At 34.3% G+C, this 17684-nt stretch overlaps 2 protein-coding genes across 11 annotated transcripts in view; both read right to left on the minus strand.

Annotated features, from left to right (window-relative positions):
• Nucleotides 1-6929: 6929 nt before the first annotated feature.
• On the minus strand, nucleotides 6930-9850 carry lyz (lysozyme). Its single transcript, NM_139180.1, is given in 4 exon segments — nucleotides 6930-7118; nucleotides 7262-7337; nucleotides 9427-9582; nucleotides 9686-9850. Coding segments are annotated over 4 exon segments (456 nt in total). The 5' UTR covers nucleotides 9822-9850; the 3' UTR covers nucleotides 6930-7030.
• A 1254-nt stretch (nucleotides 9851-11104) lies between these two features.
• Nucleotides 11105-17684, minus strand: part of abcc13 (ATP-binding cassette, sub-family C (CFTR/MRP), member 13) — a 23948-nt gene continuing 17368 nt past the window's right edge. For 7 of the 10 annotated variants that reach the window (XM_017353993.4, XM_073940719.1, XM_017353990.4 and 4 more), the window contains 3 exons: nucleotides 17335-17501; nucleotides 13135-13329; nucleotides 12816-13055 (listed from right to left, as the gene is read on the minus strand). In XM_017353993.4, coding sequence (XP_017209482.1) covers nucleotides 12971-13055; nucleotides 13135-13329; nucleotides 17335-17501 — 447 coding nt within the window. In that variant the 3' untranslated portion in view covers nucleotides 12816-12970. Of the gene's footprint in view, nucleotides 11202-12815; nucleotides 13056-13134; nucleotides 13330-17334; nucleotides 17502-17684 lie in introns of those variants that run through there. The other 3 variants (XM_073940716.1, XM_017353992.4, XM_073940721.1) reach the window with 2 other exon arrangements.

The raw sequence follows: 17684 nt of genomic DNA on the forward strand, positions 1-17684 counted from the left end.
ATCTCTGCTATGTAAAATCATTAGACTTTACTCACACAAATACAATGGGGCAGTTGCCAAAGGGAAATCTGTAGATTGGATATGATACAGTCGGTATATGATAAATGGAGTTTATAAATATAGCAGGCTGTTTCCACCACAGGATAAAAAAAGATGAAAAAGGCCAAATCTTAGTCTCAGTTGATGTTGAGTGTTAAACTACTGCAACTATTCCTTGCAACTGATAGTAGGCTCTTTCACAGTTCTGATTTTTTTAGTTTATTCATTCATTCATTTTCCTTCGGCTTACTCCCTATATTTATTTCGGGTTGCCACAGTGGAATGAAACGACAACTTATCCAGCATATGTTTTATGCAGAGGATGCTCTTCCAGCTGCAACACAGCACTGGAAAACACCCAGTATGGAAACCTTATATACCTGCTAGACATGTGGATGATCCCGTCCCATACAGCTGCCATTGCACGGTTTAAAGATACTTTGTAGTGTGCAATTTAACACAATTGCCTCTAGGAGTCGCCCATGGAAATAAAACAAACACACAAGAAATGCACGTACACCAGACTTGAAGTTGTTGTGGACCAATGCACATTCTCACATTCATTTCATCGTTAGTAAATCCAAACGTGAGCGTGAAATCTGGCATACACTGCGTTGACACATGAGGCCCAGATATCCGCCTTAAATGCCAACAGATTGCTTAACACACACAGGATATATACAGCAATACACAAATATCTTTATATATGAAAAAGAATTAAAGCATTAAAATGTAAAAAAAAAATAATTAAAAAATGAAATTAAATATGTAGGCTAATGTATGTCATAGGTGGAGTGAGTTTCCACCAATAGCTTACTCCACAAAAGTAAAGGAGAAAAGTAATGAGTAAAAGTACAGAGGAAGTAATGAGGCTGAATAGATGAGGCAATTTTTTTATCGTTGCACTGTAAATGGTCTGTTTAACTGTTTTCCCGCTAGTGAAGCATTTCGTTTTGCCACTTACAAAGTCCACCATGTAAAAAGCAAATGCGCCCTGACGCGACGCAACACTCTGAATGGGAATGGGAGATGAGACTGATTGGTTGAATGCACGTTATCCTCAAAACACAGCCAGAACTCATTAAGAGATTGAGCACAGCCCTGTTAGTCCATGCACCAGGACACAAACTTTATTTTTTGATTCTATAAATAGCAAAAGTGGACTTGGACATTCCCTTAATGCGTTGCGCCATGCGCTTCAGACTTTGCACTTAGATATGCGTAAAATAGAGCCCTTTGTTTTTACAAGTGCAGCTTTTTTCTCGCAACTCCAAGTTCATAACTTTTTTAATCAGAATGAATGATGCCATTAAAAAGTCTTCCAAGTAGCTGGACTTTAATGTATCCCTAAACATGCTTTATGGTTTGTTATTTATCACAGACCCAAGAAATATAGGTTCTTATCAATAAACAACTTTTAAAATTTAATAAGCAGATGTAGAATATCAATATTAATCTTATGGAAATCATCATTTTCATCCTTATCTCTACCCCTGAAACACTTTCTTTTGAAAAAACAAAAAGATTTTAGATCCACAAATCAAATGTACAGATTTCCCACTGGCAATTGCACCATTTATATTTGTTTATGAGAAACACAGTTGCGGCTGTGAATTTAAATAGACCCAGAGATCAGAAAGCATTCAGGGGGTCCAGCTGGCAGGCAGAGTTAGAGCCAGATATAAGACAAATGAACTGGACCGCATTAACACCGAAAAGATGTGGTACTTTGTATGCGATTTACCCTGGTCTACAATTAGTGACAGCATAGACTTTAAAGCACACTGCTAATTACGGAGCCAATTAAACTAATCAGTCCTCTGCTTCGACAGGAGAACTGGCGTCACACACTCAGGATCTGGTAATTATAGATATGACTGTAATCACTACTCTGGAGGCACAGGGTAGAATTAAAGAAACAAACCCTTTCCCATCTGGAGAGGGGGGTGATTTTAGCCTATTAGAGACACACAACACAAGCGTCGCATATTCTTCACCCGAACAAGATCCAAACCGCTCCAGTACAGTTGAATGCAGTTTATGATGGAAATGCGGAGTTTGCGTGCTATTGGAAAAATCTGACATTGCGATATTTTGTTTTGCTGCAAATATTGCGATATGAATATCAATTCACCAGGTGATTTGAAGAGCTCCATTTGGAAAGATTTCATTCTTTTAGATCGGATTAATTTAGATCAGTCTTTTTCTATGCAGCGCATCTGCATAAATCTAGCAGTTTAACTGTATTCAAGTACAGAAATTGAACAATTAAATGTAAAATAACATGGTAATAGTATAAATGATTAAAAATATATTAATATTTATCCTTTAATCTTTAATAAATATAATTCTGTGCGGACTATTGCAGATACACACATTGTGATATTTTTCAAGTTTAATGCTCGTGTTGATTTATTCGTCCAATCGTGAGTTTTTTGGGTCTCTCACAATTCTGAGTCAGTTTCTTGAATTTCAATGTATATCTTGTGATTATGAAATTTCAAGTGTATAGGCTGTCTTGCAATTCATATTTTCTCTCAGAATTGTTACCTTTTTTTGCTGTTGTAAGTTCATAGAAAAAAACAATGTTGTTTAGTCAAATTACTTATTTTAAATGAGCCGAAACAACAAATTTTTTTAACAAACAGACATTTTTAAAGGACATGGAAACAAAAAAGACATACAAGTGTCAAAGGTCACTGAATACCATCTTATTTAAATTTGTATTTATTGTTGATAAAATGTTGCTATATAAAATTTTGTTAAGGGTTACGTGTCAAAGATCAACAGGCTCCAAACATATATAAAGTAAAAGCACCACAATGAAATTAAAACAATACATTTCTTCCCATTTACCCCTGTATGCAGAAATTTTTCAGGCTTGTTGTCTCAAGGTAAATTTCAGTAGAAACAACACAATTTTTGACTTTTTTTTGGGGGGGGGATAACTTATTGTTTTATGTTCAATCAACTTAAATTTGTAAAAACGTATATGTTAACTTAATTCCTTCATGTTGTCGCAACACAAATCGATTGTGTGGAACACAACATGTTTTTTACAGTGCTCGCTCATTCTCAGAATAGCATTTTGGTATTGTTTACAAACTCTATTCCAATTTTGACTTTACATCTCACAATTCTCACTTTATCTCAGAACTGCTAATTATTTCATGTAATTGCGAGTTTATAGGCCACTCAAATCAAATTTTTTGTTCTCAGCTCTGACAAATTAGTCAAAATTGTGACTTAAGAGTCTCACTTATTACATTTTTTTTTTCAGAATAAAAATGACTATTTTATATAGTTCTGACTTTATTTGTTTTACTTGACAGATTATAGCTCTCTCAAATTTTTTCTTACTTTTTTCCTCAGATATTTTTCTTACACTTGACTTTTTAAAATTGACCATTAGCCAGAGGTGGGAGTAAGTCACACATGTGCAAGTCACAAGCAAGTTTCATGTCATAACCTTCAAGTCTCAAGCAAGTCAAGTCGAGTCGAGTCACTGCTTCAAGTCAAGTCGTAGCTTGGTCTAGCAAGTCACTTTCAAGTCAATCAAATTTTTGTCGATTTTCAAACTTTTGCAGTCTTTTATATACAGTTGAAGACAGAACGATCTTTAACAGAGCAAGGACATTTACACAGTACGTCTGATAATATTTTTTCTTACGGAGAAAGACTTATTTGTTATATTTTGGCTAGAATAAAAGGTCAAAATTATTAGCCCCTTTAAGCTTTTTTTCCGATAGTCTACAGAACAACCCATCGCTAACCCTAGTTAACCTAATGAACCTAGTTGAACCTTTAAATGTCACTTTAAGCTGTATAAAAGTGTCTTGAAAAATATCTAGTCAAATATTATTTGCTGTCATCATGGCAAACATAAAATAAATCAGTTATTAGAAATGAGTTATTAAAACTATTATGTTTAGAAATATGTTGAAAAAATCTTCTCTACATTAAACAGAAATTGAGGAAAAAAATAAAGGGGGGCTAATAATTCTGACTTCAACTGTATATTAAACTCATTTGAAAAGACGCTTTCATCACTAGTCAATTAGATGTATTTCTGCTTGGGGGAATGTGTGTGCTTACTTCAAAGGCATTAAATATAATACTAATAATTAAACAAGACTCTAAATCACAAAACCAATATAATATTAGCATTTGCAAGCTTATAGGCTGTTTTGCAAGTTGCAATTCTAACTTTTTCTTAGAAATGAAGTAACTATTTGATGTAGTCTGGACTGGTCTAAACATCAAAAGTTTGACTAATTGTTTTAATTGCGAGTTTATAGAGCTCTCATATCTTTTTTTCTGATTTCTTCCCTCAGTTTGGATGTCTCAACTATTTCTAGAGTTAGCAAGCTTATAGTCTGTCTCGCATTTCTAACATTTACTGTAATTGCAGAATTGAAACAAAATTCTATGTTCTCAAAATCTCTGTAAATGAGCAGTTTTTCGTATTTTGCGATTCATGGTTTTTTCACCTATTTATGCTTTTGAACTGCATTATGGGATCTTACTCTTTCCTCCAAAAGCTTGATGTTGAAATGTTTGAAAAGTGAGTTTTGTTTGAATTATTTAATAGTTTGAAGTGATTTATTGTCTGTTTGTGTTGAGAATTACGGTACGAAACCTGGTAATAAACTGACAGTATTTTTTCTGTTATTTTATTTTATTAATTCTCTCCATATTATTTGCTAAAAATATCGGGTCTCAAACTACTGAAATGCCAACGAAAGTCACTTTGTTAAACTGCAGTGTTAAATTTTAAATACCAAAAGTTGCCAGAGCAGAGATAAAACTCCCATAATGCATTTCACAACCACAATTGTACGCTTATAGACTCAATTCTGACTTTTTTCTCTCACAGTTCTTCATATCTCATAACTGTGCACTGTAAACCTGATGTTCTCATAACTAAAGAAATTAAGTTAACATAACTTGACATTACTTAAAATACCAAGTTTTGGCATCAAAACAAAAACAGGTGTGTTTAACTTGCTCTTTAGGCAGCAAAAAAAATTAATGAATATTTTAAGTTTTCCGAACTTAACTTTTTAATTTATTTAACTGATTCACCATGTCGCTGTTTAAAATGATTGGTTGTGCTTGAAATTCTGCCTTGAAAATCGCACTGATTGGTCAATATATTTGACATCAGGTGGTCATTTTGCTTGTGATGCTGAAGCACAGCAGGAAAGAGGCACTGCCTGAACCAATCTGACAAAGAGAAAAATTAAATTAGTATGTCGATATTTAAATGCTTATATACAATTTCTTAATTGATATACTCAGAGGGGTGACACAGTGGCGCAGTGGGTAGCACAATCACCTCACAGCAAGAAGGTTGCTGGTTCGTGTCCCAGCTGAGCCAGTTGGTATTTCTGTGTGGAGTTTGCATGTTCTCTCCGTGTTGGTGTGGGTTTCTTCCAGGTGCTCCGGTTTCCCCAACAAGTCCAAAGATGTGCTGTAGGTGAATTGGGTAAGCTAAATTGTCCATAGTGTATGTGTTCATGTCCTGGTCTTCCAGGTAGGGGGTTGAGCGTTGGGTTAATGACCCACCTCATAAAAATTTGGTGGTACGAAACACCAACATGGTGCGGCTAAATATCAACTTCGATATAAACAACCCTGGGAGTAAGTGAATGAGTAAAGAATATAAAAGCTGAAAAATGTGAACGTTTAGTCTATTAGCCATTTTAAGTCATCTGTACTTAAACATTTAAGTTATTTCAATGAAGAGACTGCGTTTGGTCAACACAATTAATTGAGTTGTGCATTTCCCATTACTCAAACAAACTGAGGGAATCACTTTACTCAAATCATTTGAGTAGTCTCAACTTATTAGAGTTTACAGTGTGACTAATTGTATAAAGATGTATAAATTCTCTCAAAGCAAAGATTTTAATTCTCTTATTGTAGAATTCTATCTTTTCTCCCCTTTCCACACAATTCTGGCTCTCTCACAATTATTTTCTCAGAGCTGCAACTATTTCTATTTTCTAGAAAGTCTTTTTTCAAAACTGGGAAACAAACATGAGCCGCCGTTTAATTCACAATTTGGAAACAAAAACGTACCGTTATTATCTCTAAAAGACAACAATCAAAGTAGATAAAAGCAACAGAAGTGATCTTTCTCATGCATAACAGTACATTTATACAATCATGCATAATATGCAGCAGTGACTAGTATGAACTTTTTCATGAATAAATGCAGAGAAACCAATAACAGACAGTCTTCAGCCCCTTCATCACTCCAAATAAATGCATATGCCTCATATTTGAAGTTCTAGCTGTAAAAAACTAAAGACAACCAACTTCCATTTGTTCTTAACATTTAGTGCCATTTCACCTTTCAATGATGTGCAACCTCTACAACCCCAAAATTGTTTCAGGGTTTCTTGTTGAGGCAGAAAGTCTGAAATAACATTTTTGTGTAAACGTGCCGTGATAATCTTTGTTTTCTTTAACAACTTTGCAAAAAAAACTAAACGTTTTTACGGTGCATCTGTAAGCCAGAAATCAAACTCAAATGTCAAAGCCATTAAATGCTAATGAATGGGGTTACGACAATGACATTCAGTGTGCAATTGCACTCAGGTGGGGTTTTAAAGGATGACGGATGGACTTTATTGATTTTATGCATGTGTCCAGTTCATATATTTTTAATTCACCTGACATTTAAATGTAAGAGACATGAGCACAGCGTAGACGCATCTAATATTCAGAGCAGGGGACAATCGATATGTGTTTTCAATGACAGATTATTTCACTTTTAGCAAAAGCTACTTAAATAAAAGCTCACTGCTACCGTCTAGTACTATCAAACAAGCTATTACTCACACTACTGTAACCAGAAGAAAGAGACGTGCACATAAACAGTATACAATTTAGGAAGATGCTTTAATATTCATCTCAAACATTAATGATGACGATGCCTGTTTAAAATGTTTTACATGCATTAGCACATAATGACTGTAGGTAATCAGGCTCGGAGGCTTTGTTTGCGCTGCTCACAGCCTTTTACCCAGCGGGACATCTTACGACCGTTACAGTAAGAATCCCAGGTTTCCCTGCAGACGCAAAAAGATCAACATCATTATGCTAAAAACACAACACTGATCAATACTCGCACAGATAAGAAGATACTGAGGTCACATTTCTATTAATGTAACAAACACACTTTGTCATTTTGTGCCCAGAGATGAATACTTGCCATGATTTCAGCCCGTCCATTTTCACAATCAGCTTTGCACACTCAACTGAAGCTTTCAGGTCATCGTTAAGCAAGTCTAGCAGATGGGATAGATTTTTAGTGTTAGAAGTATTATAGGAAAGTTTTACAATCAATAATGGGTCAAAAAGTCAGCATAACACAACACAAACAATACATTATAATTTTCAACTCACAATTCACCTCAAATGCACCTCAAAATAAGTAGCATGTTCAAATAACTACCGTTGACTTATATAGAAACAAAATTTTTGTTCATGTAGAGGACATTTATTCAATGATATTTATTATCTCTTGATATACTAGCTTATTTCTTGTATTAGGTTTAATGAATAGCATTTTGACTGACAGATTTTGTTGCATGTTAAGACACAAAGTATATTAAATTAATAATAAAAGTAATAATAAACTGGGGTGGGGACTTGCTCTCACAATTCTACCTTTACTCTTTGCAATTCTTCTTTTTCTCTATATTCAGTCTGATCTCACGAGGAAACGGAACTATTTTATGTTTTGTCTGATACAATTATGCTTAATATTTTTTCAGAGTATATACAGGAATCAGAGAGTGAAATTCAGTACCTTTTAAGACCTTCAAGGCTCTTTCCATACATTTTCAAACTTATAACCACTTTAGGTTTCAACCGGAAACACTGGCAAGATTTTAACTTACAGTATATTTACTAAATATTAAAGTAAGAAACTAATCCAAAACTAAAACATTTTTTAGATACTGAATGAAAACCAATTAAATCTAGCTATAATTCAGCAGGTTGGCGCCTAAAGAATTGCAGAAATAAAGGTGTTGCCTTGGTCACTGCAGTAAACAAAGCAGCATGATGTCAAATCTAGCAGGTTTTTATTGATTTCATAAACTACACAGCATCCTGATATTCACAGATTTAATTCAGGCAAACTTTAGGATACAACCACACTTCGCATAATCAAAGATTATATCAAATGTAATACCAAAACAGCATTTAAGACTTTTTAATACCTTTTAAGGCCCTTAAATATCTTTACATTGTTGGCGCCAATAGTCAAGTGGTTAAGTGTGCCGACATATAGCACCATGGTGCTTTGCAGTGACCTGAGTTTGATTCTCAGCTTGAGGCCCTTTGCCAGCCCTTCCCCTCTCTTTTTTCTCAATACTTTCCTGTCTGAAATCTCCACTGTTCTATCTCACATAAAAGTGAAAAAAAAAAATTTATATATATATATATATACATAGAAAATAAATAAATAAAATTTTCTTCATTGATTTATCAACTTTTATATCTTCTTAAAACCCCACGGACACTCTGTTTTTAGATAAACTTTTGAATCAGTCTTTTTATGCGTTTTGTCTCAACTATGGTTTTGAAAACATATTTTCAGTATTTTATTCAAAGGTTTTTGTTTCTGTTTCTTTGTAATTATTTGAGAAGTTTACAAGAAATTTTGGAAAATACTATTCAAGTTTTTCTTCTTTTATATTTGAAGTTCAATTCAACATGCTACCTTAATGAAGTTAAATTATTAACAAAGAATTGGCAGCAGGCCCATGTCTCACTTTGCCTCCTTAACCAATCACGTACTCTCTAAAACTTATTTAAGGCAGACCAGCCCTCTAGCACTGTACTTCTCATTCTCTCAAACCCACCTTCCCTCCCTTTATTTCCTTGCTTCCCATTAAGAATCCTATAACCCTCTCTTATATCAAAACATTACAGAGACACTACCCCCACTCTGAGTCTCTGGGCATCATCGTAGGACACCCAATCAACCTGTTCACTGTTTATCCTCTTACTTCCCTTCCCCTTCATGCCACTTCATCCCTTTCATCCCTACAATAAAGTCTAGCTTAAAGTGTGGTGTGGTCCATGCTGGTGAACATATTTATGACCGTTTTCTGAAATTTGCTACCAATATCTAAAGTTTTCATGCCAAATTTAACATTTAAAACTCGGTTCTGGAGGGCCGGTGTCCTACATATTTTAGTTATAACCCCAATTGAACACACCTGAACCAGCTAATCAAGCTCTTTCTAGGTATACTAGAAACTTCCAGAGAGGTGTGTTGAAGCAAGTTGCAACTATGCAGGACAGCGGCCCTCCAGGACCAAATTTGGGCACCTCTGACATAAACTATTTACAAGAATACCATACCTGAACAGGCCACTTTGCACAAATTCTTCCCACCAGGGGTCCCGTCATCACACCACTTGAAGCTGTTAATCTGGAAGATCCCGTAGTCCTTCCCCGTATCAGCTGAACGCACTCGGTGGGTCTTAAACCTGCTTTCCCAGTAGGCAGTGCACACATCTGTTCAAATTCATATCAGAAACAACATATTTATCATTAGCTAATACAGAAACAAAATGGCTAAATCCTGCATATTTGTAATGAGAATAAAAATAAACCTCACAGTTGCCAATGGAGAATCCCTCAAATCCATCAAGCCCTTCATTCTTGAAGATCTTGTAAACATCACAGCGTCCCAGTGTCTTGCTTTCACACGAGGACATCCACGCCAGACACAAAAGCACCACTGCCAGCCTCATATTGTATCACTGCTGATATCTGCTTTATCAAGACCAGTGGAGGTGTATGGTGGAGCTGCTGAATGCCTTTATTTATAAGTCCAGAGAAAGGTTTGTGTTTCGCAAGAAGCTTTTCACAAGTGTGCAGTTGCTCCAGTGTTTGCTGAGGCAATAACTGACTGGGTTTGTTGTAAACTTCTGAAAACCAAAAACTGCTTTTATCATGAAGAGAAAGTGATTAAAAGAAACAACTCTGGATTTAAGAGGATGAAATATGCAATACTGGTCGAGCTCATGATGGAGAAATTGTTTACTAATAAGAGCAACGTATAAATGGCGTTTAATGCAGAATTCAGAAACGATCGTGTTATTAGTGACACCGGTGGTCATTTAGCGAACTGCACTAGTGTACATAAAGCATGCAAGAGGTTTAATGCGATTTAATGACATGAAATACTCAGTGAACTTATTTTTTGTTAAAAGTAAAAATAGGAAATAAATGTATTATGGCGAGTCGATTTACAATGCAATCCATTATATGCAGTAGTATTTATTTGCATTTTGCTAGCACTAAATTTTGTACATATATAGATACTGGTACTGTTTTAAATACAAGAATCTTTTCATTGGACACTCACACAATTTAATTAGATTCTAGTATTTGTTCAATGGATACTAGTAACTATTCCAAAAGTTACTAGTAAGCAGAGTTGGGTAATTTACTTTAAGAGTGTAGGTCTCTGCTATTACTTTATTGCTTTTTTTAAATTGTAAAATCTCAATATCTGAAATTCTTAACATTTATTATGTTTTTACATTTGTTTCAAACATGGCCTTTATAAAATTATTTAAATCATTTTAATCTGCAAGTTACAAATTTTCTAATTTAACAACCAGTAAGCTTTCTCTCACAGTCTCCTCTTCAGACTAAGAACAAAGATTTTATATTATTTAATACAGAGTTTGACTATTAGGTGAAATTCTTTACCCTCCCTGAATTGTACAAACTTTGTTGCTAATATTGTTTACATCATTAGTTTATCATTACTTTTAATATTTACTTTCTTTATTGATTTTTTACATTGTGTTTTGTTACTTTCTATATTGTATTAATAAATAAATAACCTAAATATTTACAGCAATCTCTTACTTTACTTTTTCACTCAGCAGATATGGAATTCAACTTTGTTACAAATTATACCCAACACTGCAAGTAAGATTAAACATTTTACTATAAAGATTTTGGATTCAAGAGTACTTTGGCCATTCAGACTCGTCACAAAATAGAATAACTAAAAAAGGTTTAGTCACAAGTGGTTTAATAAAAATGTTTTTTTTTAATTTAAAAAACATTAAACACATGGATAAATGTTCACATAACTCTTTTTGGACCGTTTCTTTCTGAAAAAAAAAAAAAAAAAATAAAAATCAAATCATTTTTACACAGGTTGCAATATGCCAAACAAGAACAAGTCTAAAACCTAATGCCAAACTACCTTCATGTAGTTTTAAGTGTTTTCATGGCCTCAAATGACTAAATTTGAGGACTGATGGAATAATTTGGAGACTGACTGTTACAATGTGGAAAACTGTTGTGAAAAAACTGCAGCTTAATGCAACCCAGTGTGCAATAAACTGACAATAACTTCACAGAAAAATGGAGAAGACAAGCGTGTGTCAACAAACAGCTTAAACCACAAACAGACCTTAGAAGGACACAAGGACCTGGAGCATGGCTATCTTTAAGCATATGCTGGTGAATTTTACCTATAAATATTGTACTTCAATCTAAAACACTGATATAAAAAAAAACATTTAATTCCAGTCATAACAGCCCTTTTCAAATAGCACATGATTTAAAAGTATGGTGAAACTTTAAACAAATACCGGCAAACTAATGTGCAAAATAAAAAAGCGATTTTTATTGTAATGGATGTATTGCTGGAATTATTACTATCAAATTAGATTAAAGTTATTATAAACAAAGGAGACTAATTAAATCAGATGTATTATCTTCATTTATCAACAATTCAAACTGTGCCTGGAGAACGTAAGGTATAATGTGAATTACAAAACAATAAATGAAATGATTCAGTCAAGCACAGATTTTGAAGATATCATTGTGAAGTGGCTTACTGTATTTGTGTGACAAATATTTTAGCTTTGATTAATTGTGTAAAAAAGAGCTATACATTTGATTTATATATAGCTATTTTTAAATATAAATAATAGTGTATTGTTTAAGCGAAATGTAAATATTGTATGAGCAAATCAATATAAATTACACAGTACAAAAAATGACAATATTTGAATGGATTTAATAAATAAATTTGCAAGAATATTTCAAAATCTGTTTGTGTTCCACTATTTGCTATAATCAACCCAAGTCAAACTCTTCTAATCAAATGTATGGCGAAAAATGAAATAAATAAACCAGTCCTTTACTGGAGTTACTCTGTAAACTGGTATGTCTGTGCTTATTAAATATTGTTTTGCTTCAATTAATTGTTAAAAAACCTTCAGTAATAAATTCATACATCATACTAATCAACTTAATAATAAATCTAAATATACAATATACATTTAACATTAAAAAAATTTAAAAAATTAAAATAACACATTATAAAAATCTACATAATTATATTAGCAAATAAATATAAAAGGAATACAAATAAATAAATAACAAAATGTAAAGTAGCTGAAAGGAATGTAAACAAAGTCAAAGTAACCCTCACAACTTACAATACTTAAAATTTGTTTGTTATAATTAAAACTTAATTTACTACTTCTAATAATAATATAAAATTAATATCAATAAAAATTAATCACTACAAATCAAAATGTAGATAATTATATTTTAATATATATATATATATATATATATATATATATATATATATATATATATATATATATATAAACAAAACGAAAATCAGCTGAAATGTAAAAATTGAAAGTAATCCTCACAACTTGCTAGAATATTTCAAAATCTGTTTGTTGTAATTTAACCTTCATTAACTAAAAACTGATTGATATTAATATTCAAATTAACTTAAAATACTCATAACTGATTAATAAATACTGTGTTTTACTGTTCCTAAAATATGATGTGAAATGGATACGCTGAAATATTTGTCAATATTAACTGTAGTGTAAGAGCAGGTCTGATCTTATTGGCTGAACAGCGGCCCCTGCTGGAGGAGAGTGGAAGGAGCATCAAACTTCACAGCTTGTCCCTTGTCCAAAACCAGCACCCTGAAGAAAACAACACCACATCATAAATCCCTCAAACTTGACTATTAATAACAGGACGTGTCTCAGTGTGGTTTCTGACCTGTCCGTGTGCAGGACACTGAGTGGGTTTTGACTGAGAAACAGGACTGTGCAGTCTTTAAACTCCGCGTGGATCACCTGTTGCAGCAAATCTTCAGTTTCTGGATCCACATGATGAAGAGGCTCTTCAACAAGCAGGATTCTGACCCTGGCCAGCAGAGCTCTGGCCAAACACAGCAGCCTCCTCTGACCAAAGCTAACACAACACACACACACACACACACACACACACACACACACACACACACACACACACACACACACACACACACACACACACACACACACACACACACACACACACACACACACACACACACATTTTCCCCATGATCAACCTCTTGTTTGTTGTGCTACTACACTGAGGTTGCCACGGAGAAAACTATATTGTCTCATGAAGCAATAAACCATTTAGATCTGTACTTATGATTGATTCCAGAAAAACGATGAATCATTTCTTGTGTTGTTTTTTTCATAGAGTAGATGAAGGGTTTATAGCAAAATATGAGAAACAATAAATCGGCTCAGTGGTTTGTGTTGATATGAACCTGCAAATATCAGTTATTACAACAGGATTATTTACACTCAACTGAGAACGATATGAATCACAGAAGAAAAAAATTTAGCCCATGATGCTGTGTTACGGAGACCTAAGGGATGTGATGGTGAAGGAAAAATGGGTGGAAGAAAAAAAAGTGATAGAAAAATAAATATTTTAAAGTTTTTGCGTTCCCTTGCTTATACATGCATTCAGAGGTTGCATATAAAGGCTGATGATCGACAAACAGCTTTAATGGAAATAAAGCGAATGCAAACATTTATATATTAATTTCAATGTGCTTTCAAGATTTAAAATATGAGAGAAATATGGGAAAATGTTTATTGATAGGATGATAGCGGGATAGAGTGGTAAAATACCACACCGGCAAAAACGGAAGGGTTGACATGTATGAAGTGAACAGGAAGTGTTTGTGGAACAACAATTTTGCAAGGAAATGCAAATATCTTTGCGAGAAAAACGCAAAAACCAAAAAAAAAAAAAAATTCCTATCACTGAGTGTTTTCCATTTTTTTCCCACCCAGTTTTTTTCTTCCATCACGACACTTCCGTGTCTTTGTACTGTGACGAGTGAAAAGAATTGAAACTTTTACACGCAGCAGCGTTAAATTTTGTTTCCAAAGCAGAAGAACTGAGACAAAGCAAAGTTGGCATGAAAACGGTCTTGTGTGAAGATAAAACGGCAGAATATTTAAAGGTCCCATGAAAATAAAATAACGTTTTTAGATGTTAGTATCAGTATTATTCGTTTTTAAGATATCTATAAGCTTGTGTGCTCCAAAACAGAGATAAACTTTGCGTTTAGATGATGATAAACACATAAACATGTAAAGCTTGTAGTTTGTCAGTTCCACCTAAATGGATCAATGGTTTTATTCATGTCACACTTCAGTTTCTCATTACATCATAACCAATCAAATTCTCTCTAGTGTCTGACAAGCCCCGCCCCCTTCAAGATGCTTCTCATTTGCTTTTAATTTGATGCGCTTGAGCTCAACCACTCTCACTGTGGTAAAACAAAACACTACTGGCTGTTTTTTTAAAGGGGAGGAGCTATGCAATGTTCCACCCTCTCTCTGTGTTTTGGTTAAGATTACATCAAACATCAAATAAAAAATGCACATTTCAAAGCACTTCACAGGACCTTTACATTTTTTTTTAATTCATTTGCTCTGCATATACGGTTTTAGCAAAGACGTGTTCATTGTAGTGTTTACAGGTCATTTTTAGGAATGAAAGAAAGATGATGTGTCAAAACTTAGTGAACAGCTGAATATTATTGTGTTTTATTATCAGTTTAGAACATGTGAAGTGACTATAAAATAAAGAAAAGAGTCAAATACAGTCTGTGGTCAAACCAAGGGCAGAAATTTGAAGAACTGCTATATTGAGATGTGTTTCTGATGTCTGTATTGAAATATATATATATATATATATTTTTTTTTTGCTGCTTGTTAAACCTAATAGTTTAAAATGAGCTAAATCAACACAGCTCTTGATTTTTTGGGGGGCATAACTGAATTGTTTTATGTTCAATCCATTTAATAAATTAATTTAATCGACTTGTGTTGGGACAACATGAAGGAATTGTGTGGAACCCAGCATTTTTTACAATGTGGGCAAGATGATTATTACAAGAAAAACGGGTACACTTGAGCCTTCAATCCTTGTTGGTGGTCACGTTAGGGTCAATTCGAACTGCACAGATGATCGGCAACAAAACGTTGGCAATGGATTCAGATAAGAAAGTTGTGGTAAAAGATGATCAAACTGCCCAACATAGTAAACTCAAGGCTAAAAAGATGTTTTAAGTTAAAAATATGGTCAGATTACATCAGGCCATTTGTTAGAAGATTTCACACTGCTCAGATGTTCAACAATTCATCAAATGCAGAAGATGAAAAGGTTTACAATAAATATAGATATTTTCCTTGCTCTTATTTTTAAAGGATGCCATTATTAGTGAAAGACAGCATATTCACACATTTTCACATTTCATTTTTGTACATTTGGAAATCTTGAATTGAATAACTTCTTGCAAATACAATATAGAACCAGGATGTCAAATTTTTCATTAATGTGAAGATCTAATGTTTTGCAATGTGACCGCAGTGTGAACGGTTATGTCGGATTTCATGTGACTTTTAAATAATCTTTGAGTGACATGCGTCATCATTCTGCGCTGCAGACATCATCTACTCCTTAGCAGCAGTATGGCACACAGGGCAATTACTTTACCACAGAAAGTTAGTTGCTCATTTAGAAAAAAAAATTGAAGGCAAAACTGGTGCTTGTTAACCAATTTGGTTAACGGTTAGGGCACGGGTTAATCGCGACGCTAAAGAGCGTTGGATGGTGTTGCGTATAGGGGATCCGTGCACAAACGAGGGGGCACTTTTTATTTTATGGGGTACTTTCTCTTCGAGAGAAAAAAAGAGCAGGTACTCAAGCACCCAAACCCCCCTTCTGCACATGCCTGCTGTTTATAACCAAGTAAAATGAAATAACTTTGCAAACAGAGATAAACCAACTCCACCTTCACAGTTCAGTCTGCAACTGCTCATTAACCCTTGATGAGTTCACTACACCAGTGATCAGAAAGACTCGCACCGCGGTTGTTATGAATCACAAATTATCAAGGTTTTCAACCACAAGAGACTTATTTTAGGTTTCAAATGCTGAAATACACATTAGTAGTAGCAGGACAACCCTTTACAGTTCATGAAATACGTCATGGTTGTAAAAATGGCATTAATCATATTAAGCATAATCTGACAATGTGCTTCATACAGTATACACACTGTGTGCTTAATTAGACATTTTGTGCTATCCCTGATGTACTTTTGCTCATTTGGGTCAGTTTAAGACCAGGATCTGTTTCACACTGCAAATCTGATATTGGCCACATTTATAACAACAGTAAACCGCTATGCAAAAAATCAGATCCGAGAAAAAATCTGATTTAAGCACTAAGCCTCACAATGTGAACGTAGCCTTAATGTCATACATACTTCAGAGAATCAAATGTACGTATTTATTGAAATTACATTTAATTTATTTATAAATCAAATTTGGGTTAAGTGTTTAAGGAGTACTAAGTGTATTCTGACCTAGAGTAACCTCTGATTAGCTGTCAGAGATTATTATAGGTCAAGCTATACAAACTAAGTGTCTAATTGTACTTTATACAAATATAAATATATAGAAATATAGATAAAGAAGCTATTTTACAGGAAAAGTGTCCATCGAGACTCTAGTTTGCCAGTTTTTAGACTATTCTGATTCTTGTATAGATTAATTGGGGGGATTTATGCATTCTCACAATGGTATGAACCATTATAGGGGTGGTCAAATGTATATTATATGATCTATTATTTTAATTATTCATATTATTATTTAAGATACAGATCAGAGAAAATGATTTCATACTACTGAAGGGCTGACCACCCCATGCATTTTGTTTAGACATCCTTCAGGGGGGATCAAACTTAATTAGTGGGGTCAATCCCCTCCAAACCCCACTGAAAGATAGAACTGAAATAAAAGCATCAATATCCTTGTAATGAAGTAATGCTTTGAATATTATATAAACATGTTGAACAGGCCCAAGGCAGCCACAGATTGCCCTTGATTCCCACACACCTGAAAGCGAGGGCTGTTCTCTGTACAGGGTGCAGCAGCTGCGCAGGCATTTGTTGAACGCTTTCCTTCAGATGGCAGAGCTCCAATGCCAACCACACCTGAGCGTCACTGTGTTCAGCAAACGGGTCCAGATTGGCCCTCAGGGGCCCCGAGAACAGGACGGGAACCTGTAACGCATGCGACACCAGAACTCATTAGCAAGCACAATAGCCGCACAATACATGGCGCTGGTGGAGCCTGGGTAAATCTAGTTGTACATTTACACACAATATTAGACAGCATTCCTTCCACCACACCCAGTACAGGAGTTCTGTACCTGTCAACACTCCTTCCCCTCCAGACTTTGATGG

Source organism: Danio rerio, chromosome 24 (assembly GCF_049306965.1).
Source record: "Danio rerio strain Tuebingen ecotype United States chromosome 24, GRCz12tu, whole genome shotgun sequence".
NCBI classification, from domain to species: Eukaryota; Metazoa; Chordata; class Actinopteri; order Cypriniformes; family Danionidae; genus Danio; species Danio rerio.